General features: G+C 39.6%; 1 protein-coding gene across 2 annotated transcripts in view; it reads left to right on the top strand.

Moving 5' to 3' along the window:
- Window positions 1–23,806, top strand: part of LOC148010145 (Nucleotide-sugar transporter family protein) — a 91,537-nt gene extending 67,731 nt beyond the window's left edge. Inside the window, exons 6-8 of one of the 2 annotated variants that reach the window (XM_087672912.1) lie at window positions 20,674–20,748; window positions 23,240–23,443; window positions 23,610–23,806. In XM_087672912.1, the coding sequence (XP_087529038.1) occupies window positions 20,674–20,748; window positions 23,240–23,401 (237 nt within the window). In that variant the 3' untranslated portion in view covers window positions 23,402–23,443; window positions 23,610–23,806. Of the gene's footprint in view, window positions 1–20,673; window positions 20,749–23,239 lie in introns of both variants that reach the window. The other variant, XM_087672911.1, reaches the window with a different exon arrangement.
- Window positions 23,807–27,387: the final 3,581 nt, after the last annotated feature.

Here is a 27,387-nt window from a genome sequence, read left to right as displayed (position 1 = left end):
GAGCAATCTTATTGAGCGGGAGCTGAAGATTACATGGGAGCAATCATATTAAACAAAGCTTTCTTGAAGTTGGTCTTATGATTTGAAATCTTGGTCTATTGATGGTGGTTTATGTTGAATATTGATTGAATTGGATTCATCTACTACTTTCCATCAACATTAAATTGGTAATTCTATTGCTTTCAGCTTAATCTCTCTTTTCATCCAATTGTTGAACTAGTCCATTTGTTCATAAGAGAGATTGAGTGGAATAGAACCTCTTAATTCATATTGAAGGGCATGTAGAATTCAGCCCAGGACTGATTATGATTGCTTGATGAGTTTCTTTCCTGCCCATTCAAATGTTGAAGCTCAATTGATTGCATAAATGCTAGTCACTGCCTACTTGACTTGGATTTTTGTTGGATGATTGAACATTGATGCTATAGGACTGAACTAATGATAAAAATGGTAAGTGGGAACATTGTAAAAGTAATGAGTCACTGCAAAAGGGTAATGCCCTATCCATAGCCCTTTCAATTCAGTCATTTCCCAATATTCACTTGCATTTTATTAAAGAATTTAAAGGCTTTTTCAATCAATGCATAGTATCTTTGTTTGATTAGCCATTAGAATATACTTGCCATGTTGGTTCCTGTGAGGAAAAGCGGATGCCAGGCGAGTTGGGAAGACAAAAGAGAGGTGACCCTCCCTTTCCGATTAAGACCCTGAAGGGGTGCACAACCTGGCTTGATGTGGAACTTTGCACACCCCTCTTGTTTCGGAGCCCATGCAATTTTCAAATTTAGGTGCAGGTACATTCCCCATTATCAGAGTTTGGCACTAGTATAGCATTGATCAGCCATATTCAGGATTCCATAAGTGGTTGAAGAACCATTGGAAGAGGTGCAGGGCATCTCCTATTTTCAAGGTACCTACAGGTGTTGGACAGAGTTTTTACAGATAAAACAGCAGGTATATACCAATCTACACGTTATTCTTGAGCCCTACAGGTTTCCCATAACCCTCTCATGGTTGCTACAATGGTTTACAAGGGTTTCTTCTACCCAGGGTATTCCTACAGGGTCAAACATGGTACTTACAGGTGGTGGACAGTGTGCAGGAATTTCCTGTTTAGACCTGAAGATTCAATCACAGCAAATTTTGTCCTGATCCAAATTAGAAACTTGATAGCTCCATTCGAAGAGGGGATCCTAAGCTCCAATTTGAATAAAAAATTTTGGTGATCCGATATCGGGAGCTCAAGTTATTGCTGATTTTCTGACACTGTATGTTGAGACAACACCCAGACAGCATACAGGGGGACACTATTTGACATTGTTCCACCCAAAGTATCCTACCCAAGTCCATATATTTTGAAATATGGTATATCCCCATAGAATAAGCTTTCCATAGAGCTATTAAGCATTGGGATTGGTGCTATATTCTGAGAGAAACAAGGGATTAAGTGACAAACTGTGTACTAGTACATCGTTCTCTCTTAATGGCCAGGAATAAGAAGAAAGATCCCATTACTGAGGCATTGAATGATGGTGTCAGAGACTTCCAAGAGGATCAAAATTACACAGTTGAAGCCTATAATATTGATCAAATAGATGAAGAATTAAGCATTGGGATTGCTTATAGCACACATCAAGGACAGCATGACATACATGAAGAGCATGCATGGAATGATTATCTCCTACTGTTAAAAGAGTTGGGACATGTCAATGAAGGCCTTTCTAAGGATTTGAAGGCTTTAAATGAACGCTTAACACATATGAATCAAGGTTTGTTGTAAGGAATGGCGTAAGTAAACCAAGGAATCTTTGATTTGCAGCAAAGCAAGAAAACTTTATTCCAAGAGCTCATCTTAGCCATAAAGAAAATTGGAAGCAAGCCACAAAGAGAACCTCAAACTATTGAAGACTCCCATGCAATTCCCTTTGTTGGTAATCCTTCCCATCCAAGCAAAGAGAAGTCTCAGCTAGTTATGCACACTTTTGAAAGGGGAGAACCATCTAGAGTGAGGGGCAACCATCATCCTTCACAAATTCATGGCATTTATACCCCAAGGCCTCAGTTTAGCAGCCCAAAAGATAATCAGACATGAAGGGGAACAAGACAACACTTGATGGGATAATGATTACCATGGATGTGACCCCTTCTACAAGAATTTTTATCATGAGCCCTCAAATGCTCAAAAAGAAAATGCAGTCAACAATCAAGTTCATGAAGGTGGAAGGCATGATGAGCCAAGATCAGCTCATGACATCCCAAACCAAGAGCATGTTTCAAATGGACAACCTTCATCTCATGGTTTTGGGCCACCTACTTTTAGGTAAAATTCATGGAACAAAGATTCATGGAGACAACATTCTCATGGGCAACCACCTCACAATGAAAAAGAATATAAGGAAAAGATTAATATCACTAATTTCAAAGGAGATAATGCTTCACCTTCAGAATAGGAGGAGTGGATCAATAAGCTTGAGTTATACTTCACCCTTTATCCTAGAAGTGAAGAAGCCAAGATTTATTTCGCGGCTCTTCATCTTGAAGTTTATGCCCATACTTGGTGGTGTCACATGCATAAGATTGGGCAAAACTTTGACTCTTGGGAGGAGTTCAAGCAGGCAATGATTGATGTCTTTGTGTCTCCTTTGGAAAAAGAAAGGCTTCAAAGAAGATGGTATGTATGCGCTCAAAGAGGAATGTACGTTAGAGACTATTTCAATACTTACTTGAATCTTTCCATGTATGTTGAAGGCATTTCAGATTTTGCTAACTTGAATAAATACATTTTTGGTCTTGATCCTACCCTATCATTGGAGGTAGGAGCTCAACAACCAAAAACACTACATGAGGCCATACAATTGGCTGAAAGATACTCCTTGAAGTACAAAAGAGATGCAAGAAATTTCCAGCAAAGAAGTATAGGTGATAATATTTACAATCAACCTACAAAGTATGGGCAAGTTTTCAGCCAATCAAGAGACTCTTTTAGGCAAGAAAACAGAGGTTATAACAGTCAAAACAGTTATAACAGCAAAGTGCCAACATTTCCCACTGTTTATGTCTCTAAACAGAGTGGAAATTTTGTACAGAAACAAGGGCAAACTTTCAGAAATGTGGCTGAGCCAAGAGGTACTTTTTCAAGAGCTGAAAATGCTCCTAAACTGCCCCAAAATAGTTCTAACAGCAACTTCCTTTCTCACAACAAGCTTAGAGAAATGCATGCAAAAGGGTTATGCTTCAAATGTGGGGAGAAGTGGTCACAAGATCGTAAGCTAAAGTGTAAAGCTAAGAACTCAAAAATCAACATGGTGATCACTCAAGAATTGGAAGTTGAAGAAGAAGAAGATCAAGAGGGAAATTCACTGCATGTTGATGCATACCCAATGGTTGAAGAGATTCATGAAGAAGAGCATGCCACCACCGAAAATTCTATGATCTCATGGATGGATTTTCTTTTGATCCAGGTGGTATTTATGATTCTCATGTTTCCTTGTGTACCATCTCACATGATGCATGGACTGGTTGTAAAGGGAAAAGTACACTTAGACTCAAATGTTTCATTAATGGCAAGGTTGCACATATTTTAGTGGATACAGGCAGCATTCATAGCTTCATCAACATCAAATCTTTGAATGGGCTGAAGTTGTTACTCGTTAATATGGACTCTTCCTTGCGGATACAAGTTGCCAATGGTGCATATGAGTCTAGTAAAGAAGTGTGTCCATGCACTTCAATTGAGTTATTGCCCTCTTGCACAATACAAGTAGACTTCATCGCTTTGGATATGTGGTCTATTGACATTGTCATTGGATGTAATTGGCTGAAAACACTTGGTAAATTCACCTTAGACTTGGAGCAAATGCAAATGGGATTTAATTGGCAAGGACGGCACATAGAGTTGAAAGGCATAGACCTCAAACAAATAGAACTCATCTCCATGAAGAAATTGCGAAAAGAAATCAATGCCAAGTCATACATCTTCACTCTTTTGCTTGTAAAAGTAGATGAAGGGCAATCAACAAATCAACCATCTTCTTTTTTAAAGAAAAGGGATCCAAGATTGGAAGAGCTATTAGAGGAATATAAAGATTTATTTCAGCCACCATCATCTTTACCTCCAAAGCGAGAGGTTGACCATCCTATTGATTTGTTGCCTAACACAAAGCCCATCAACAAACCTTCCTATCGCTTGTCCAAGTTTGAAAGGGAAGAAGTGGAGCGACAAGTCAAAGAATTGCTGCAAATGGGTTTAATTAAGCAAAGTCAATCACCGTTTGCCTCTCTCGTGCTCTTAGTAAAAAAGAAGGATGGATCATTTTGTATGTGTATTGATTATTGGGGTTTGAACAAGTCAACGGTCAAGAATAGACATCCTATTTTTCGAATTGATGATCTTTTGGATGAGCTTAAAGATACAAAGGTCTTCACCAAAATAGATCTTCGATCAGGTTATTATCAAATTCAAATGAAGGAAGGAGATGAGTTCAAAATAGCCTTTAGGACTGAAAGAGGGTTATACCACTTCTTGGTTATGTCTTTTATAGTATCGTGGCAGAGTATTCTTGACATCACAATCTTCTTTCAAAGACCGTATCTTGCATGAGATGCACTCTTCACCTTTAGTGGGACACCATGGGTTGTTCAAAACATTTGACAATATCCATAAAAGTTTCTATTGGAAGGGCATTTGGAGGGATGTTAAGAATTATGTTATGCAATATCTTCCGTGTCAACAAAATAAAGACTCCTCTCTTCTACCCGGTAGTTTACTTCAGCCACTTCCTATTCCTCAAGGCAAGTGGACTGATATTTCAATGGATTTTATTGTGGGATTACCTACAACAAAGCATGGGTGGAATAGCATTTATGTAGTGGTGGACCGGTTGACTAAATCAGCTCATTTCATCCCTACCAAGGCTCAATTTAGAGCAAAGCAAGTGGCTGAACAGTTCATGGAATGTATTTTTAAGCTTCATGGTATGCCATTGAAAATAGTATCCGATCGTGGTACTAAGTTCATGGAAAGTTTTTGGAGGAGTTTATTCACTTCTATGGGAATAATTTTGACTCCTAGCATGGCATATCATCCCCAAACCGATGGCCAAACGGAGCGTGTCAATAAATGGTTGGAAGTCTATCTTCGTCATTTTTGCCATGATACTCAAGCTTTGTGGGATCATTGGTTACATCTTGCTGAATTCTGTTATAATAACACTCATCATATGAGCATTGGCATGTCGCTATTTGAAGCGCTTTATGGATACAAAGTGCAAATACCTTCAGCCCTTTTTCATGAAGATGTGAATCCACAAGCCAAGGCTGAAGTTAAGAAAATGGAAGCTTTTTTGCATCAATGCAAGGAAAACAGCAGGAAGGCACAAGATGTTATGAAGGTTTATGCTGATGAAAAGAGGAGATCTTTGGAGTTTGAAGGAGATTGGGTATTTCTCAAAGTGCCTAAATCTAGGTATGCTTCTCTCAAAGGCGGTCATAATAAGTTGGCTCATCGTTACTATGGGCCTTATTAAATCCTTAAACGAGTTGGTGAGCTTGCATACAAGCTTGATTTGCCCTCTTCAACAAGGATTCATTCTACCTTCCATGTTTCCCGACTTAAGAAATATGTGAGTCCAGCCATAAAGGTTTTAGAGGAGTTACCTCCCATGGATGAAGATGGTCTTATCATTTATGAACCTAAAAAGGTTATTGGCAAAAGAGAAAAGATTTTAAGGAACCGTTCGCTGCTGGAATACCTTATTAAATGGCAAGATTTGCCCATGGAGGAGTCTACTCGGAAACCATCATCATACCTTGATTCTTTTCCATGGCTTTTGCAGGAAACAGAGTAATATCTGAACATGATAGCTTGCTGTATTAAATTTCTGTCATAAAAAAAATTGCTCTACGGTCATCAAACTTGGATTTTTATGGCATGGCTGGATACTGGGGATTGTTCTCTACATTTCTATAGCTCATACATGGTGATTGGACATTTCTTCTTCAAGCTATGGCCATTCTTGTGGAGCAGCCTGTTTTGGACAGTTTCCAGCAGTATATTCAAATTTCATACTCGTATTTCATTGACATATGAGATCTTCTTCAGCTTAGAGTTTCATTACAGCATGGATTCATCACTTACAAAGCTATCCTTATAATTTTCCCTTGTAAATTGTCCCAATTCTAGCTTTGAGGACAAAGCTCTTTTAGGCCAGGATGGCTTGTAATAAACCATAAATGCCTTAGTCTAGGGTAGGCTAGGGTTAAGTATAAAAGGTGGAGATGTAACATGTGAAGTATCTTTTTGCCATTACACAACATTACTTGTTTGAGGTCTCAACCTCCCACCATCTAAGAGGGTGAATACTCTTGGGCACCATAGCTTGGGGTGCATACCTTGCTGCGACCACTCATCATTTGATTCTCAACCAATATTGGTAATACCATTTCATGCCTAGTCACCTTGGCTATGGTTTCTTGGCATTTTATGTTTATTTCTTGTATTTTCAGTTTAATGGCTCGTTGTGGGAATTAGCTACTTTACATTCCAGTTGTGAGGCTTAGTACAAAGTAGCGTTCACAGCTAGAGTGGAGTGTGTTTGGCTCTGCAAGTTACTTACAAATCTACATGTGCACTAGATGGCTTTGACATTTATCTACACTGATAGCTAGAGTGCTTTGGACATTTCATGGAATTAGTGTTCCATGCATGCATAAAGCATATAAAAGTTTCCTTTGATCCAAGATCCAAGCACCTTAGGCATTTAAGTTGTTATTAAATGCAGTTGTTGCTCCTAGTATCTGAGACACTAAGTGACACTAGGCAGGGTTTCCTATGACAGTTAAGCTGGTTGGGGTTTTATTTTATTATATTTAACTTGTATGTAATGCAAATCTTCTTAAAAAGAGTAATAAAGTGGATTTTAGAACCTGAGTTTTAAATTAAGTTTCAGGTTGAGGAGTCAACATAGGCAACCATAGCTAATCTTTTGACTTGTAGGGGGAGTTATTTTCTCTTGAATAGTAAGTATGGGGACAAACAAGAAGCTAAACTTGTAATTGAGAATGCATTTTGCTAGGTTTTACCACAAAGCACATTAAGCATTGTGGGGGGTTTGTGATGTATGAGCCATAAGGGGCCATGATTGGGAAATAAACTATCAAGGTTGAGGTGAGTAGCAATAAATAATCAAGCAAAGCATGCGATCTCCTAATTGGGGATTTCAATGGCTTTGAAGATGGGAATTCGTCGATTGAGAATGAGGGGAGATGCCCTTCTCATAGTATAACAAATCCTAGGAAAAAACACTTTTTGTGTCATTAGCACGTAAGTGTGGCATTTTTCATTGAGATTGCCTTGAGCATTGTACTCTGTCATGTTGCTACGCGGTCAATGTGAAAAACTCTAGAGTGCGGCTTTCTTATTGATCTAGAGATCTAATGTCATATTAATAATTAATGTTAGTGCCCGTAGTGTGGATTTTCAAAAAATAATAGATTTTTGGACAAGTTCAGTCAATTTTTGATATTTTAAATATTATCTCTTGTAAAAATCCAAAAACTATAGACAACTTTCAGAATAGGATGACATGTAAAAGAAAGCATATAGCTTTCAGCCATTTTGGAAGGATTTTATGTAAAAAGAAGGATTGGCAAAATCATGCGACGCGCGATCGCAGTTTTCAAACAGTGAACAACACTCCAAGCTGGGAGATGATGGAGTAATCTGGTAGAATTCTGGCCAGGTGTCTTGGTATTTTACCCCTCTTTTAGAGCCAAAGAAAGCATCAGATTGGCAGTTTGAGTAGCATAGAGGAAGGTATTGTTTTATGCATGTTTTTGTTTACAAGAGATTTATCTTCTCACAATGCAGAAATAAATTGATAGGCTTCACCTCTGTGAGTATTCTTCTCTACAACTTCTATTTCTTTGAACCCCTTCTCTTCCGTTTACTCTTCTCTCTAAATCTCCCTTCACCCTGTTGTCTCTTACACCTGCGGTAGACTTTCGATCCCAAACGCTCCGACAACGCTTTTTTATTTGTTGATACATTGCTTCTCATTTTGTGATCGAGTATCATTGTGCATTGATTAATTCATTGATTCTCTTCAATTAATTGCGCAATCTCTTCACACCCGGGCCAACAAAGATAATGCTAATCATGTTTGCACTGTAGGAAACACAAAGTTGCAACATGCACAGGTGGATAGTAGGGTGGCCTTCTCCAATTATAAACACAATTGTTAAGAGGAGAAAAAACTATTCACCAGCATTAGTTGGAGTTAGTAGGTGGCAGTAGTGGACAAGGCACTAGGGGCTGTTGATGGTGTGGCAATAGTCGTGATGGGTTGGTGAGCCACTAGTGGAGTTAATGATTGAAACATGCAAGACAAGGGATAGGGTTGAGTGGTGGGTAGCTTGTTTGAAACTAGCATTCCTTCTTGGAAAGGGTTGTAATTCTCTGATCAAGCACTTAATTACAACAATCAACATATAAACATAAATTGAAATGGATAATTCACCTTAATAATCTTGGACAATAGATACCTTGTTGCCCCCAAAATTGGCACCCTTTTTGGTATTTCTTTAACTTCAATTACCAATGGATGTAATACAAGCTTAGATTCCATGATATCCTTGGATGATCCAAAAGCCCCTTGTTGATCTGACAATCATAAAATAAATTGGGCAATTCGCCCCTTGATTTTCACTTAGGACTTGCTCTAATTGGATCTCAAGTGGCTAAATGCTGCCCCAAATTTACAATGGATGGTTGGACATTTGAAATCCTTGACAATACAACAAATTGCAGGTGCTGATTTTAGTATATGATGCCTTATCTTGTTGGCACAGGTCTTGAGGTGGTTACTAAACTCTAATTTTTGTAGGAATTTAGGGTTTACAATAGAGATTTTACTTTCCACCAAATCTGGTCAAGATCTACTCAAAATGGCTGAAAAATATTGAGATCTCTTGAGAATGGGTTGGAGAAGGTGAGAGAAAGCCAAGATGAGAGAGAAATCTGAATTTCTTCATGAGAATACCCTGAAATCTGCCTGTTGCCTGCTCCAACTTGCATTTAATGCAGTCACCTACTGCCAAGCACCTCCAAAATTTTGTCACCTAATCAGCAATGTTGTTGCGAGGTCCTAGAAGATGTCTCCCTACTGTCTCTTGCCTATTGAGGCCCCCAGATGGCTGTCTTCTGTAGCAAATTGCTATTCTCTGATTAGAAAATGGACCAATAGCTCCCTTTCTCTCTCTCTCTCTGTCATAGGCTATAAACTGATTGAATGGCTGAGACTCAGCCCACAATAACGTTTTCTCAGTTTGCATAGGCATTTTTGCCAAGGGGTAGCTTTCTAAACCCATTTTTCAGCATTATCCAGCCATTTAATTAATTTTCGGAATTAGAGAATCTTTAAAATTAATTTCAGCCCTTTTGATTCTGCTTGAAATTAAATGTGCCTATCCATAATTAAATTGGCTAGGCCATTTGCAATTTGGAATGGTCCCCAACCTTTGTTGACCCTTAAACTTGCATTAATTAATTAATTAATGCTAGTCCCTAGTGTCACCATTGACACTTATTGGCCAAACAACTATCCTAGGACCAAAAGTGACCACCAAAACCTAGTTGGTATAACTTATCACAACTATTGCTTTTGACACCCATTACATGCTTTGGGTCCTTGGCATGTTAACATGAAATAATTGCAATGTGCATCACATGTGCTAAACAACCTTGCACATTTGATTAGTAACTTAATCAAATGTAATTGGCAATATTAAAGCATCTCAAAATTTCACGTCCCCGTGACATTGTCTATTTATAGATAAGTGGATCCTCCCAAATTAGGGTTTGGCTTATGGGACATGGATGCTTTCTAGGACCATGCACCATTTAATGAAACTTTGGGTAATTTACATGTTTTGGGGCTGTTTTAAAGAGCTAATTAGTTTATAATACATTTTTAAAGCTTAACACTATGTCCTTGAAATAGGACACCTAGCAGTCACCATTAGTGTTTTTTTTTTTGGTGAGCTGTCAATCTCCGTGTTTTTGTAGCATTTTGTTCTCTAGCAACAAGCAATACTCAAGATCAATCATGCATTGCTTGTTGGAGCTCTTATTCACTCAACATATTTACATTTTTTTCTTCTCTTGAGGCACTAGTTAGTAGCCACTTGTTTCTAGCCACTCATATAGAGATATCTTCATTGGCACTTTTGTGATTTCTCCTCTAGTATGCTGGCCTTGTAGCCGTGATAGCAGCCACAACATCATTTTCATCATTGACAACTCTTGAGGTCTACATTCCGCTTCCTCTACTATTGTTGTTCACCACTTGGTGTCTTCTCTTGCTCAAAGGACTATGTTTCACTCCCTCCACAAAGCATCTTCATCCATAGGTGCTACCACTTAATCAGTCAAGACACTGGAATCATCTTCGAGCTCTAATCGACATCATCGACTCAACTTGCTTACCTCAATACTAGTCTATGAGATAGTGAATCCTAAGGCTCCATGGTATTATCATTACCTGATTCATTATTTCATTCATTTTCTTTGTTTTTGAGTTATGTGTCCTAGGGTTTGCTATGCGGGCTCTGTGTTTCTCCCTGCAAACCCTACCATTTACTTACACTCACTGCTCTTGGCAAAGAGTTTGCTAATTGATGACAAAATCAGGTCTATTGATGGGGTTAAATTAGGGTTTCAGCTGATTAGGCCAAATCGTAGCAGATTCATGCTGAATTGGTTGAATGCCGTCATCATTATGGATGTACTCAGCAATGAGATGCATGTTGACACATGTTATAGTGCGACTTGGACAATTTTGTCACAAGAAAATAATAAATTGATCCAAGCAAAGCACGATTTGGAGTTGAATTGATGGTTGCTTTACTACCTTCTTTCTAGGGTTTGTAGGCTTACTTGAGGAATGAATCAATTCAGGTATCCAATGTTGGTGGTGTGTCCAATCATAGCACTGTAGAGGCCATTGGCTATCCATAGAAGTTAGTCTACAACAAAAATTGATAGTTAACCAATGATTTATATGCCACATATTCGTCCATCTTCCCCATCTCTCTACTTTTCTGAAAGCACATTGGAAAGAGGCGTATCTGGTTTGTGACATTCAGGTGGTGAGGTTTGCCACCTCCCAATTGTGGAGGATAGAATGACAACCCACTTTTAAGATGATTGGCGATCCAACGTCTTCATCTCAACTAGAAACCAATCCCTCTTGCTCTAGCCTAGAAATGACTATTCCTTGTATAGAAGGCCAGAGATGGGACTCATTAAGCCAACCATGGCTTCTCCCAAGCTTGCATGCTTGAATGAGGAAGATGATGAGAGAAAAAGTCAAGCTTCAGTTGCCCAAAAGGCATGCAAAATTTTTTAATGTCATTCCCTTATTAAGATTCAAATGGCATGCCCAAAATGTGGACTCGGGAATTTGGCACATTTTCATATGACCCATGAGATGGTCTAGCATTATAGCTCATTAGATTGGTTGTTCACCCACCATTATATTTGTGATGTACTTTGCTACTCTCTAGAGAGTTCTTTGTACTTTGTGTCTTACCTTAGGAGGGTTTTCTTCAAGGTGTTATTAATATAATTCTCTTTTCTTTAGGAAAGAGAGAAAAGGAAAGTTTACCAAATTTAGGGCAGCAAGGCTATTTCCACTTAAGTCTTTAATTGTGGGTAGGCTCATTGAAAGTTTGGACCACCCCCAAATCTTAAATCATAAGTTACCATGTGAGATCAGTTTTGGAAACGCTTATCTTGCCATTTTCAGCTCTCTCTCTCTCTTTCCCTTAGAGTAGCAACAAGCTGTTTGGAGGTTGTATCCTTTGTTATATTGGAGAATTTGAGACCTCTAGCCATGGAAATTTGAAGGTCTAGCTTGTTTTTGAGTTAGGAAAGTAGCTAGATCAATGTGGTGGGGATTATGGTTAGCTTGACAGCCTTGGAGTACCATAACTAGGAGCTTTTGCTGCTGTTTTCTTCTTCTCTCTTCAACACTAGCTTTTGAGCACTTTCTAGGCACTTTTGTTATAAAAAAAGTACTTTTTGGAGACTTTTTTTTGAAGATTGGCCAAGTTTGAGAGGTAAATACTGGAGTGGGTCAAGGGGGTAGGCTTGGATAGCATGATAGTTGCTCCAAGAAATTGGGCACAGAATGATAGTGCCATGTTTAGGGTTTACTAGGTTGAAATCTACAAATGGGCTTTTGGAGAGTCTAGAGTTGGTTTGAGTTGAAAAATAAAGATGCGAGAGCTAGTAAGCATCCCTAGATGAGCTTAGGAGATATGGAGGAGAGCCCCTTACGATGATATTCCCCAATATATCAAAGACCATGGTGGCAACTTTGGGGTTGTAGCTTAGGTCACAAATAGTGGCCCACCATGTGCCTATGAGGATGTGCAGGGGGGATGTTACCAGCCTTCCTTTTGTGGATGGGTGGTAAATCCTTGATTACAACTTAATTACAGCAACAAACAATTAATGCAAATCTGAAAACACAAATTTACCTATTGATCTTGGACAATGCACACCCGATTGGCCCCAAAATTGGCACCCCTTTCAGTATTTCTTTAGCTTTATTGAAGAAGAAGTTGATTTACAATGGGATTTTCCTAATCCCTTTTGGTATTCCAACTTCCCTTGCTGTTCAAAATCACTAGCAAGTCTTTAATCTGATTTGCACCTTGATTCGGGCAATCAATTGGCCTTCACTCGCTTTGATGGAGATGGAAAATGCCCTAAATTTAATTATTTGTTGGTCCCTCCACTTGAATAGACTAAAAACAACTTCAGCCTTGTTGAATCTAAGTCTTGGAGCTTCCAATTATTTTCATGCTTCCTGAGGCTGTTGCTAAACTCTAATTTCTACTGTAAAATAGGGTTTATAGTAGAGAAATTTGGAATTTCTCAGGCTCCAAGGGTCCAAACGTTGAGATCTTTGGAGCAAGGTTGTGAAATGGCTGGGAGATGAGAGGGAAAACTGTAGAGAGAGAAAATTCAGAGTTTTGTTGCGAAGAATAAATGGAAATCAGTCAAATGCAGCTGTTGCCCTGCCACAACAGCTTGTAGATGCAAAGAACTGAAAAAAATCAGTCATTTATTGCTGCTGCTCTATCTCAACAGCCCGTAGATGCTGTCTCCTGTTATTGATTGGTCTTCTCTTGCCCTTGGCAGCCTCAGAAGGTTCTCCAATGGCTGCAAATCAAACTAGCAGTCTCTCCTCCCTCTGTCTTGTAGGCTGAATACACTAAAAATGCCTCTCTCCAATCTCTAAAGACGTTTTTCAGTCTTGCATGGGCATTTTTGACAAGTGGCAACCTTCCCAAATGGTTTTTCCAGCATTAGCCATAATTAAATATTAATTTTCAGTCTTTAAATACTGAAAATCAATCTAATAATTATTTTGGTACCCTGAAAAATAATCTGACTCGCCAATAATTAAATTGGCTAGGCATCTTCCACTCCTAAGTGTCTTTGCGTCATCTTTGACCATCAGATTGACACTAGGTACTATTAAACACTACTTCTCTAGTGTCATCAACTGACACTTATGGCCAAATGAATGACCTAGGCCAATAATTGACACCAAATACCACCAAGTACCTGTGCGGCATGACTTATAAATTTTGCCTTCTTTGATATCCCACAATTTTCTCTATTCCCAAGCTCGTAAATTTATTCTAATCCCAATTACATCTCACATGTGCAACATTTACTTAACCATGTGATTAAAAATTAATCCACATGTTAAGTGAGGTTTCAAAAATACATATCCTCATGACAGGGGATCTTTCTTGTGAAAAATAACAAGTATGCTCTGATATTATGTCAAAAATAAGTGACAATGCAGAGAGACGGTAGGGTTTGCAAGGAGTAACATAAAGTGTGTACGGCAAGCACTGAGAGAGAAGAGAAAATCAGAAACACAAGAAAAACATGGTGATGATGCACTGAATCATGCTATGAGAAGAAAAGTTGATTCAACAGAGTTGAAGCTCAAAAGATAACTGCACTGTCTTGTTTGAATGAGGTGACAACACCTGTGGGATATTTGCACAGTGAAGGGAGCAAAACACAACTCCGAGCAGTGGGCTATCTAAGTAATCACTGGAAGGTGAAGGATAGCTGTTGAGGGAGCGAATTGTAGTCCTTTGATGTCGTCGGACATGTGGAATATGATCACCAGTTGTCAAGGGAGCAAACTGCAGTCCTCTGATGTTGAGGAGTGACCTGGGCAACAAAACGCAAATCCTAGATTGTCGCAGGTGTTAAACGTAGGGAGAGTAGCCCAAATGTTGACGCCAAGTGGATAATGAGGAAGCCAGATGATGGAAGATGAGCCGAGCTGCAAAGACGCAAGTCCCAGTAGTCTCTGTGAGAGAGATGAGTGATGTCAGGTGATGGAGAAGGAGCCATGTTGCAAAAACGCTGGTCCCAGCAACCACTGTAATAGACGAGTGATGAAATCACTAACGCTCAGTGATGTAGACTGTCGCCGGAGGCTAGGATGTTGACGTCAAGGTGGAGATGATGATACCAGACAAGGAGAAGGTCCCCACACTGAAAAATGCAAGTGAAGGTGGAGCCTAATGGAGAAGGGTGTTGACGAGAAGCAGATGATGGTGATGCCAGGTGGAAGATGCTCCAAATGCAAGGCTTGATGAGATGGAATGTGGCGCTTGAAGCAGAAGAGGAATGGTGAAGGCAGCCACAAGCCATAAATCGCAATATTCTCTTGAAGGGATATGAGGGCAGTGGAAGAGGTTGGTGAGAGAAGTGAAGGGTGTCTGATGAGGGAAGAAGAGGGGTGAAGAATGATTCAAGAGAGTGGCGGAGTGGTGAAGAATGAATGAAGTGACTGTCTACGTATAGGCATAAGCTGTCTAGGGTGGCACACCACTGTGTGGGCACCCACTAAAAAAGTGGCCAAAATGTGGGTACCAACCCTTTTTGGGACTGTCAGTGCGAAACCCTAAATGAAGTGTGTAAATTGAAGAAGTAGTTTCTCAGCACCCCCTTTGAGGCTCAAAAAGGGAGGAAGAAAGATAAGCGAAGAGAGATATGATGAAGAGGTAGAGAATCCTGGAGATCCAAGATGTCCACTTGAAAGGTAACCTATAGTAAGGAACAATGGACGGGATGAATTGTAGAACCTGACAAAACCTCGGGAGAGAAGCTACTAGCTTCATAACTCCATGCTGGAAGGAATTCAAAGGTCTCGTCACAAGTTGCGGTTGAACCGCCAAGGTGCCGATCTAGGTGGTCTTTGAAGATCCCTGTATTGGGAGGAGAAATGACTGCTCAAAGACAGCCATTCCCAAAGAGTAAAGGTGAACGTCATGATGAGGAGGTGCCCTCTTCCCCCCCCCCCCCCCCCAAAAGGGTGGGGGTGTAGGGGCCCCTTTTGAAGCTGAAAAAGTAGAAGCCCCCTCTACAAGAGATTGAGAATCTAAAAACTCATGGATCACGGACTTTGAACCATTTGATGATGAAGGAAGTGCCGTCGGTTGTGCCGAAGAAGGTATTTGGGGTTTTGAAGATATCGAAGAACTCCCAAAGGTGGCCTATTGAACCTGAGTAGTCGAGGTTGGGGAAACGGGAGGCTCAAGCGGATGGGCAACAATCGCTGTCTCTCAATGGAGCGAACTGCGGAACTGAAGTAATAGAAGGGGTCGAACAATCACTCTCTCTCGAAGGAGCGGATTGCTGAAGGGACGGTATCCAACAATCACTATCTCTCAAGGTAGCGGATTGCAGAACTGCGGGTTGTTTAGGTGGCATTTTTGAAACCCTAGAAGAAGTAGAAGCAATCTTTGTAGCGCATTGCGGCGGTTGCAAGGAGGTTGTGATAGTGGTCGATCCTCTTGTGGCTCGAAAGGACTTAGTGTGTATTGGATGCGTCTTATTGTCTTGAGCATAAAAATTAGAAAGCCGGTGCAAAATAAACTCTGTGGCCCAAAAGAGAGAGGTGACTTGAGTGTTGAGGGGTAGATGCATATAATCTGGCAGGGTAGGGAGCAAAGGTCTATGATGACAAGCATTGGTGGGGGTTTCGGTCAACTAGAAGGGGAGCACCCAATGGTCTATCCATTTGCTTGTGGAGAAGTCATAGCACCAGAGTGTCAACTTGTAAAAGGGAGGGTGGTTGGGAGAGGAAGAGAAAGGTATCTTTGTCTGCTAGTGATGCAACGGAAATGAAGGGGAAAATCACTAGATGATGTCAAACGTGCAACCTATCTGTGCCTTCTCTGATGAACAGGGTCTTTAGCTCTTTGAGCTTTTGCGCTCTGATATCATGTCAAAAATAACAAGTATGCTCTAATACCATGCCAAAAATAAGAAAAAATGCAGAGAGATAGTAGGGTTTGTGGGGAGTAACAGAGTGTATGGAAAACACTGAGAGAAAAGAGAAACTTAGAAACACAAGAAAAAAGTGTGATGATGCACTAAATCATGCTATGAGAAGAAAAGCGGATATAACAGAGCCGAACCTGAAAAGATAACTCCACTTTCTTGTTTGAATCAGGCGGTAGCACGAATGGGAAATTCGCACAGTGAAGGGAGTGAAACGCAGTCCTTCGGGCAGTGGGCTATCGAAGTAATCACTAGAAGGTGGAGGATAGCTATCGAGGGAGTGAACTGCAATCCTTTGATGGTGTTGGAGATGTGGAAGATGATCACCAGTTGTCGAGGGAGTGAACCGCAGTCCTTTGATGTTGAAGAGTGACTTGGGCAGCAAAACGCAAATCCCAGAGTGTCGGAGTTGTCAAACGTAGGGAGAGTAGCCGAAATGTTGATTCCAGGTGGATAATGATGACGCCAAATGGAGGATGAGAGCCGGGCTGCAAAAACGTAGGTCCCAGTAGCCTCTGTGACAAATGAGTGACGCCAGGTGATGAAGGAGGAGCTAGGCTGCAAAAATGCAGGTCCCAACAGCCCCTGTAATAGACAAGTGATGAAATCACTGACGCTTTGTTGCTAGAGGCTAGGATGCTGACATCAAGCTGGAGATGATGATGCCAGACATGGAGAAGGTTTGCACACTGAAAAACGCAGGTGAAGGTGGAGTGTGATGGAGAAGGGTGTTGATGCCAAGCAAATGATGGTGAGGCCAGTGAAAGATGCTCCGAATGCAAGACTTGATGATGGAACAGGGCGCCTAAAGCTGAAGAGGAATGGCGAAGGCAGCCACAAGCCACGGACTGCAATGTTCTCTTGAAGGGGTGTGAGGGCAGTGGAAGGGACTGGTGAGAGAAGTAAACGGTGTCTGATGAGGGAGGAAGAGGGGTGAAGAGTGATTGAAGAGAGTGGTGAGGTAGTGAAGAATGAATGGAGTGACTGCCTATTAATAGGCATAAGCTGTCTAGGGTGGTGCGCCACTGTGTGGGCACCCATTGAAAAAGTGGCCAAATTGTGGACACCAGCCCTTTTTGGGACTATCAGTGCGAAACCCTAAATGAAGTGTATAAACTGAAGAAGTGGTTTCTCAACATTTCTTTCCTTATCATTGGACAACATCTAAGTAGGATCCGCGTAGGCACAGCGGACTTAAGGACACTCATAGATGGGAGATGATTGCCAACATCATAACTTGGTACATTTGGATTGTCAGGGGCAGTCATGCCACTGACCTTGAGGAATTAGGATGTATCTACAATGGAGACTCTATCCAGGATTTGGATAGACATCATCCACACTCTCTGTAGGAGATGGGAGGGGATACACGGCAGCTTTGAGAGGATGAGGAAGAGAAGAGAGGCCTTCTTGCGGATGTGGGACTCTGGCCCTTTTTTTGCACACTGCCCCTGAGATGGTCTAGCATTATAGCCCATTAGATTGGTTGTCTGCACAACCACTGGATTTGTGATGTACTTAGTTACTCTTTAAAAAGTTCCTTGCACTTTGTGTCTTGCCTCAGCGTGTTTTTTCTTCAAGAGTTATTAATAGAATTTTCTTTTTTTGAAAAGAAACTTGAAAAGAAAGCCTTACATCAGGCATTATTGCGAGAAATTGCTGAAAAATTAGCAATTTGTACCCTAGCTCTACAACCCCTTTAGTGATCTAAAACAATACCAAAAGGGGCGCATGCTTGGGGCTAGCAATTGTCCAGATGTTGTGCAAGAGCAGTCTAGTGCCCTCTTGTTGAATGTTTAAGTTGCTGAAGTGTTCTGTTTTTTTTGGCACATTTAGGGTATACTGTCTTTAGGGTTCCTGAGGCCAGTTTTAGCAAACCCACGTGAGAGCTCTCCTACAGACTTTCTGACGGCCGGGGCAACCCCAGAAGAGTGTCTCTGTGCCTACTCTGCCATGTCCTGAACTGCTAGACTGCTAGGTGCCATCAGCCATATAAAGAGTGAGATCTTTCTATGTTTTGAGACTATCATCAAGTCTCATTTATAAGGCAATGTGTAAATGAATTATACATACACATGCCCAATTCTAAGAAGGGAGTATAAAAGGATTAAGAATCCTGCTAGGAGCTGAGCAATTGCTAGACATTGGCATTGTAATCATGAAATAAGCTTAAGTTCAGGTAGGGATTTTATAAAGTTTTGTACATCTTAGGGTCCGATATTGAGTGGACAAGAACATGTGTTCAAGAAGTCGTTTTTGTAGTCCAAAAAAAGTATAATTTTAACAGAGAGATCTCACCTTCCACGGAATAGACTTCAACAAAACTCTGAAACCAAGAGTATCTAGAAGTTTACTTATAGACTAGAATGTTCCTGGCTTCCAGAATTTTATTTATTACTTGGAATTTAGTATATGGGGACTTGATCTGAACTTAAGAGTTAGCAGTTGAATGGATAACTCAGTAAAAAACTTCACGATTAGTAGATCAAGGTAAAGAGCCACTCTTTGAAGTATCTTCTTTGTGCTCCAATTCAATGTTGTGAGTCCTTTATTGTTAACAACAAAGATTTGTACTTTTTGGACATGAGAAAAAAGTGTTTCAAGGATCATTGTGAGTGGACCATTCTTGATATTAAATTCGGCAAGAGGAAAAAGAAAGAAAGGATGAAAATGAACATGCGTATAATGTATTTTTATAGCTTTTATTGATTTAGGGACATATTTCATCATGAATCCTGAAGTATAATTGCATAACCCAATATCTATCATACATTAGCTTCAAATCACACCCCATGAATATGCAGATCATATTTCCTCATAGTCTAGACATAAATCAACCATATTTTATCATAGTCAAGGGCAAAATAGGCCAGGCCTTCCCTCATACATTCATGCTTCTTGTACACATGATTTCTCCATGCCTTTCATACTTAAAAGCTTTAGCTTTTGCCTTTCTTGCTTTACTTTTTGCTTTCCCTATTTTTGTTTTGTACAGGCCTTACACCTAGCTGCAACTTGTTTTGGTCTTAACTTTGTCATACGAACTCCAAATAGGGTCATCCAGGTACTCAAATTGAAGCGAATAGACTTGATCGACAACCAACATGGGCAGAATAGCAAAAATCCTCCTAGAATAGTCGTAAAGGCTTATTTTCTAGAAATGCGTCACTTTTTTATATTTTTCAGCTCAGACGACTTGCATGACTCAAAATAAGTCCTTGCATGTATTTAGATTCATCCAAAATTCTCATTAGATCCTTAGAGCTTAATCTCAGATATTCAGACTATTTTAGAGTGTAGTTCTGTTCTTAGAAAATCCTGTGAAGATTCCTTGATATGTTACCAAAGTGACTAAACATCCCATGAAGACAGGTGATTAGTGTTCTGTATGCATACCGGTGAAACACTAGTGTAGGTGGAATCTTTCTATTATTTTCATTCTATGGACTTATGGTCACATGACACCAAGAAACTTATCTATTAAAGCACTAACATGTGGAAAAAATGTATCCAACACATAGATGTGTTCATTTTGTTGGCTTAGAACATTACATGGCTGAAAGTGCACTAAAGGTGCTTAGTTCTCATTTGAGGATGGCCCTAAGGGATTCTTAGACCTGCTGTCTTTACTCTGCAGCAGTTTGGCATGCATTATTGCAGCAGTATCATGTTCCTAAGATTGTTGGTTGGTTCTAGTGTATGATATCTAGATGCACCTATCATTTGTATTGGATTCGTAAGAAAGGTCTTATGCACCTTTTCATACACATACTAGGACCAAATCTTAGATCTCATGAACGACAATGGGTCCTCCTGTTCCTGTTCCAATGTTTTCACCAGTTGTGAATCTTTATGTAGCATATGATTTATAGGGCACTCACAATAAACTACAGACTGGCTCTGCCATGCTGTTTCACATCAACAGACTGATGGTCAATGATAATCCAACTGAACAATTACACTTTTCAATTGGACCCTCCATGATAGCCATAAATGGCACTGAACTGAAATATGCTGACTTAATGGAGCCACCTACTTCTCAAAAGCAGTTATAATCACAAAGCACATGTTATAAGCATAAATTTCTCCGGAAAAGTGTTTGTTCACGACAACATAGAAAGACAATGAAAACACAGGTTGGTTTACACCAGAAGCTTTTAGGTTGCTTCTTTCCTGTAAATGAGCTACACCACATCGGCAAATTTTTTCTGCCATTTCAATTCATGCAGTCTTTTTGTTCCCCTCTTTGGTAGATATCTGTGTTGACCTTGTTTTGTTTTTGGTAGATACCCGTGTTGACAAATGCAGTGGGGGGCATTTTGGTGGGCTTGGTCACCACTGCAGCTGGTGGCGTGAGGAAGGTAACCTGCCTAAACTCATTTTCATCACTTCATAAAAAATGTCTAAACAAATAAAAATCGTTCTCTATATACTTCATGCAGACATCAAAATATGCTAAGTTAAAACCTCTGGATTTTGAATTCATTATGTTTGTATTGCTTGGAAGTTGACCTGATCTTTTTGGACTAGGACATCCTGTGCAGGCACTTCTGAGAAAGTTATGCCTGTTGCAAAATTGGAAGGCTAGGAGGTATTAGAGTATGTGGTTCTATGTATTTAATTGCTTCTTGATGATGTCGTCTGTAGCTTGGTGCCTTGTAGCTTTTTTTGCCTAGAGTTTTCCATTTCCCCTCTTTTGTCATAATCAATCAAATGATAGCTTCTTGGACTACTGCTGATTTTTCTGCTTTCACTGTGGGTGATCTTCATGTTTCTTGTTTTGTTTGCTTGACTTTCTCGTTCCTGAAACGTTACATGAATGCTGTGGAGCTAGCTTGAGTGGTGTGCATTGACTTTTGGTGCTATCAAGAGAGTACATTTTTTTTTTTGAAATCACAACTTGTATTATCAACCAGCAATGCAAATCACTTGTCGGATGAGGCAAGCTGCAGCACATATTACATGGGTGCTATGCAGGTGCTTGGTCAATGGTTGCTGTAACTTTTGGGTGTTTGTATTTTAATAGAGCAAGTCACAATTGGAAAGGGACCATTGATGCTCCTCTTAAATGGGAGATCAATGTTGTTGACTGCTTGCACTCACGTTTGGCCTTTAGGAAACAGCCAATGAGAACTGATGGCATCCCCATCGATGCTGGCGATGAGAGGGGAACTTCTGTTTCTTCTCTTTTCCTAGGACTTCTTGGATAGTTGCTATTTTCTGGTAAGGGTAATTAGTAGCATTAAAAAACTGTTAAAGTTATAGGTAATTTGGCTCAATACATGGCTTTGCATCTAAATGCCAAGGTATCAACAACATTTGCAATGCATAGTCCATAGAATATGCTCAATGTACATAACTGAATGTCTTATTGCTGCAAGTGAATCTGCCCAAAGCATTTGCAACAAAACACATAACACTGGACTACATAGCTTCAGTTGTGACCAAATAGGGCCTTGGGAATCTAAAATATGCATGAAATTTACTACTTATATGAAGATGTTAGAGCTTGTTATATTGAATGTATGTTGGGAAAACGGAAGAGACACCCTTTGTGTTCATTGCTTATGTGATCATTATGCACTTGCGCGCAAAGGAGAATGGGTGTTGGGCAGACATTAGTGATGCCTGTTGAGTGCATTGCTTATTTGATGGCCACTCCTCCTCTGTTATCAAACAAGGCTAAATTTTCTGCTGAAGCACATATACTGTCCTGGAAATTGCAAGTTGGATGCTCATTATTAGCATGGCTGAGTGTGCCTGAGTGGGCCTATCTATGCACTTGACTCCTATTTTCTTGGAAATGCGCAACTGGACTTGCAAATTCTTATGCAAGCTAGCTTTTGGTTTGGGGACAATGCAGGACTGTCAATTTAAACATGCTTCTTCTCAGGGGGATCTTAGTGGGTTCAGCGTTCGGGATCCTTACTGAATGGATAATTTTGCCTCATGATGTTTCCTTGATGGTCACATTGAGACATCTTCTAAGGAGATCAACATCGTAGCTCAGCAGGAACCTCATTTGAATAATCCCAGATTTTTAGTGAGTGCAACATCATATGTAGGGATCTTAGACTCTCAAAGTAGCTGCTCTTTGAAAATCGATGAGTCAAATCACAGAGCCTGAGAGGACATGATAATCATAGGAGCATCACAAAGAAATATATATCGTGTTTATGATATGTTGGAGGTGATCATTGATTAGTTTGACCAAATCTGTAAGTACATAGACCTCGGAGGAGCTACACAAATAGATTTATAAAAAGGAAAATCTGAGGACCTCTATTGTGTGCCCTCTCACCAGACTCGAACTGAAGTTGGTTGTGCGTAGCTTGACAAAGATAAGTACCGTATGTTGCTTCTTTGAACCTTCCAAGAACAGTGAATTGTTTTTCCTTTCCCTTCTTTGATTGTAGTTTAAATAGCATCTTTAAGTTCATTGTGATCTATATTGTAGAGGCTTTTGAAAGTTTGACTGTATCTCAAGCTCAACACTTCTCAATTCACTTGTAGAAAGATCAACAGTGTGCAAACTCCTCTGCAGATAGGGCGTTTAAGAAACCAGAAATTAGTAGGTTGATACTCATTTTTGAAAGTAGTAGTTCCTTACAATGAAAATTGGTAGCACCTTTTCTATGCTTGGCAAATGGGTTCATGCTCATATAAAAATTTAGTAGCATCACCTTTCTTGTGTGTTTGGTACTTGGGGTATCTGTTGCTTATTATTGAACTTTATTAGCATCTGCTCTAGAGAAAACTGCCTCTTGCTCGTGCTGGAAAGCTTGAAAGTTCGATCAGACTGCTTGTAAGAAACATGGGGAGTATCTCTAAGCAATTTACTGTTGCTGACAGGGGTTTGTAATAGTGTCTGCTTTATTGATCACTGCCTTACTACAACTTCTATTCGATGGAACGCCTCCATCACCTTACACATTAGCAGCAATGCCCATGGTGGTTAGCAGTGTCATTATCTATCAACGCTTCCCATATGTGACAAAGTCCAAGTTGCAATGATGCTCGTGATGAAGAAAAGTCCACTCATAAGGGGCTTTACAGGTAGTTAGCAATGTATTTATCAATGGTTCCCATATCACATGGAGTCCAAGATACGATGATTGACAGATAAACCATTCTTTAGGGTTCTCAACTCTCAAAAGGAATGCTGAATTTGCCAGCTCTTGGGAGGTTCGATTCCTAAATTTAGTGCCTGTATTGTTAACAGGTGAAGCGTGCAGAAACAGTGCATGTTCCTGATCACATTCAAACGGCATCATCTCTAAGCATGCTTCCTGCTGATCAGGATAATTTGATTTCAAGTGCAAAGCACTATGTACATTAACGTATTCTGATGCCTTGCATTTACCTTTTGAATGACAATCTTTGTAAATGCATTCTCAATGGCACAGTATCATTTCTCTACTGAAGAATCAAAACAATCACTCATATATTCTTTTTCAAGAGCTCCACCAACACGGTCTAATTGTGTTGAAGCAGCAACAACAAAAACACATAACAACTTGATTGGTTTATTGATCCTATTTTGTTTCTGTTCGTTCGTTCGTTCGTTTATTTTGGTTTGGGGTGTCAGTCGGCTTTGGCAATCTCTCAATTTGCTTGATGTTTCAATGGAAGCCTTTTCCATTGACATCAGAGTCTTGATGAATACGGGGAACCCCCTTGATTACAGTTAGTTAGGGGGTTATGTTCATACATGTAGTTCATAGAGTATACTAGTACACGAGTAACAATCAGCAGAGCAATCTCTCAATTTACTTGATGTTTGCATTGGAACCTTTACAATTGACATCATAGTCTTAAGTTAATTTGAGGAACCCCCTTGATTACAATTGATATGAAATGTGGGGAGTATGTTCATACCCTTAGAGTATAATTACTTAGGGGTATGTGGGAGGTATGTGCATGCATGTAGTGTATAGAGTAGACTGTTACATGGGTAACCACCATCAATAGAACACTTACCAATTTGTACCCTCAATGAGGAATCACAAATTGAACAGGATTGAGTGGAGGTGATCCATCACATCCCTCGGTTCCGCTTGAAGAAAAGAGAGCGCCAAGAATGATGTCAATTGAATGTTTGTGTTAATTGGAAATGAAATAACCTACAAGAGCAAGTGTGAAGATGTCATTAAACATACGCAACAAAAGTTTGTGAATGTTAGTGATTTTGGCTTTATTAATTTCTATTTGGTACATGTATTACTTGTGTCTAGTATCAAGTTGTCTATTATTTGCAAAGGGCAAATTGGTACCAAGTTTTCCCTTGTTATCAATTTCTCTATTTATCTATCAATTATGCAAAGGAGCCCATTCACCTTGGCCTTATGTAACCTTTGTTAACTTTGTTTTTGATTTGTTAATGCATGTTATTACTGGGGATAGGTCTACCTTGAACTTCTTGCTCTTAACTTTGATCACAATGTATTTGGGCAGTCTTGATAGAATAAGCAGTAAGTGGCATAAAATGGGTAATGGATGTGCAAGGATTGCTCTAAAAAGCTACCATGGACTTACAAGCATAATACCTCAATATTAGTTTTGAATATGAAATACAAGGCAACAAGATTTGTTTTAGCATCAATATGTAAGGCTTTGTGAATATCTTGTCTTATTTGGATCATTTGGTCCCTTGAATTAGGAGGAAAATTGACATTTGAAAAATTGTGGACATAAAAAAGACAAAACCTTAATAGATCATAATTTTGAGGGGGGTTTCTTGCTTTTATGCAACGGGAGAGAAGACACTATATAATACTTTGTACTAGTATCACTATCTTGTTATATTTTGCAAGTCATTGTGATTCCTAATGATAGTCTTAATGATATTGGGATTGACCAATTGTTACTAGAATACATCACATAGACAAGCTATAGAGAAAATGTGAAAGAAAACAAAAGAAAGTTGTGGAAAAGATGGAGAATATCCAAGTGATATGGGGCTAAGAAGGATGGATGGCATTGTAAAAAACAATAGTTTCTTAAAAGAGTAGCTAAAGTATAGCAAGTCAAAGCTAGAAAATGTGATGTTATTTTATTGGAAATATTTTAGGCTTTGCATTCCTAAAATATTCAAGTCCCAAACAAGACATGATTGTTGCATGCAAATGTAAAATTTGAGAGTCAAGGTTGTCTCCCATGTGCATTGTAAAAACTTATGGGCATTCCATTAAGGCCTAGGCCAAGAGTTGAGCATTGCAAATGGAGAAGAATAAGGAGGGTAATAGCCCAAATCTTACACCTACAAACATAAGGTTCAAAATGAGTTGAAAGAGATTGATTCATGTGCGTGCAATTGTGAGCTTTATATCTATATCTCTTCTCCTTTCTTTTATTAGCTTGAGTGTGAAACTTTGTGAGCTTTGTATCTCTATCCCTTCTCTTTCGTTCTACTTCATAGCTTAAGTGAGTGAATATGAGAACTTGAGAGTTTTGAGTGTATGCGTGTGTGAGAGAGGAATCTCCTTTCCATTCTTGAGTGTTAAGTAGAATTGTGAAAGGAAAAGCCAAGAAGGATAAATCAAAAGTCAAAGTACCAAAATTTATTTTTGGAGGATGTATTATTTTTTGGGCATTGTTATATTATTTTGGGCACTTGTAATTTATCATATGGACGTCAATATTATTTTGATACTATTTTTTGAGAGTTCTACTCATTTATGTAAGTTATAATATTTTCCATAGATGGATTTGTCAACCCCTAATAGATATTAGGGTTGGGGCCATGAAACTCTATTTGCTTTTAGCTTACACTAGGTCCAATTAACCTAAGGTGGAAACATTAATTATGAGAGGGGCCGGTCATGAGCCACAAAAGTGGGTAGGCTGTCCAACTTGAGTGGAAATCCTAACTGTAACCCTAATTCATAGATAGGTGTAACCCCTAACCCTAATTCACAAGGGAGTTCAAACCAGAACCCCAATTTTCATGCATAAAAGGTTAACAAGTGAATGGAGCACCTATTCATGCTTTTCCAAACTTTGAGCAATTACTCGTTTTGCTTCTATTCTTTCATCTTGTGCAACCATTGCTAGAGAGAGAGAGAGAGAGAGAGAGAGAGAGAGAGAGAGAGAGAGAGAGAGAGAGAGAGAGAGAGAGAGAGAGAGAGAGAGAGAGAGAGAGAGAGAGAGAGAGAGAGAGAGAGAGAGAGTGTGTGTGTGTGGTTGAGGGGTTCAACAAAGCTAAGCTCCATAATATCTCCTACTCCCATTATCTTGTTCCCATCATGATAAGAGGTTGAGTTTGTGGTTGTATGCAAGGAAGAGATTGTGAGAGAGTGATGGACTCGATGAGGCAAGCTTTCTACTACTACTTCTTCTCCTTCTTTTTCTCTCAATGTTGGGCATGCTTGATAGAGTTGAGATCTTTTTTTATGGAAGCATTACACTTGGACCATGGAACCAACTTAAAGTCTTCAAGCTTTCAACTACAACACATGAATATAAGTTGGTGAGTTTACAATACCTCAAAGCTAGTCTTGTGTTCTTTGCTTTCTTGGGGTGGAGAGAAAGGGTATATGGATGATTTATTGGAGCCAAAGCTTAAGACAACTAGGTGAAAGATAGTTGGTCTAATGAGTTTGAAGCTCTTGAAAGAATTAGAATTTTGTCCAATTTCTCATCTATTACATGTTTAGCCCAACGACTTGGCTCCATTGTCAAGACAAAGGATGGAATCAATTGTTGAGGTCCTCATACTCTTAGGTTGTGGTAAAATATGAGGCTTCTCTGCTTCTGTGTGGGGTAAAATGATAAGGAGCTGATCTTCCATGCCATAACTTGCTTACTTCGAAGTATGTGTGACTATTTTAGGAAGTCTGGATTGGTGAGAAATTGGTTGTTTGGATTGAGAATGAGAAGATTGAATAGGTTAAGTTGGAAGAAAACTCAAAATACAAAACCTAAACCGCAAGAAAACCCTAAAAAACACAAAAAAGAAATACACAAATACAAAACTCAAACTCTTCTTGCTATGAGTATAT

Source organism: Lygodium microphyllum, chromosome 30 (assembly GCF_053477565.2).
Source record: "Lygodium microphyllum isolate KBCC chromosome 30, Lygodium_microphyllum_v1.1.10, whole genome shotgun sequence".
NCBI classification, from domain to species: Eukaryota; Viridiplantae; Streptophyta; class Polypodiopsida; order Schizaeales; family Lygodiaceae; genus Lygodium; species Lygodium microphyllum.
This window is presented reverse-complemented; position numbering and strand designations above follow the sequence as displayed.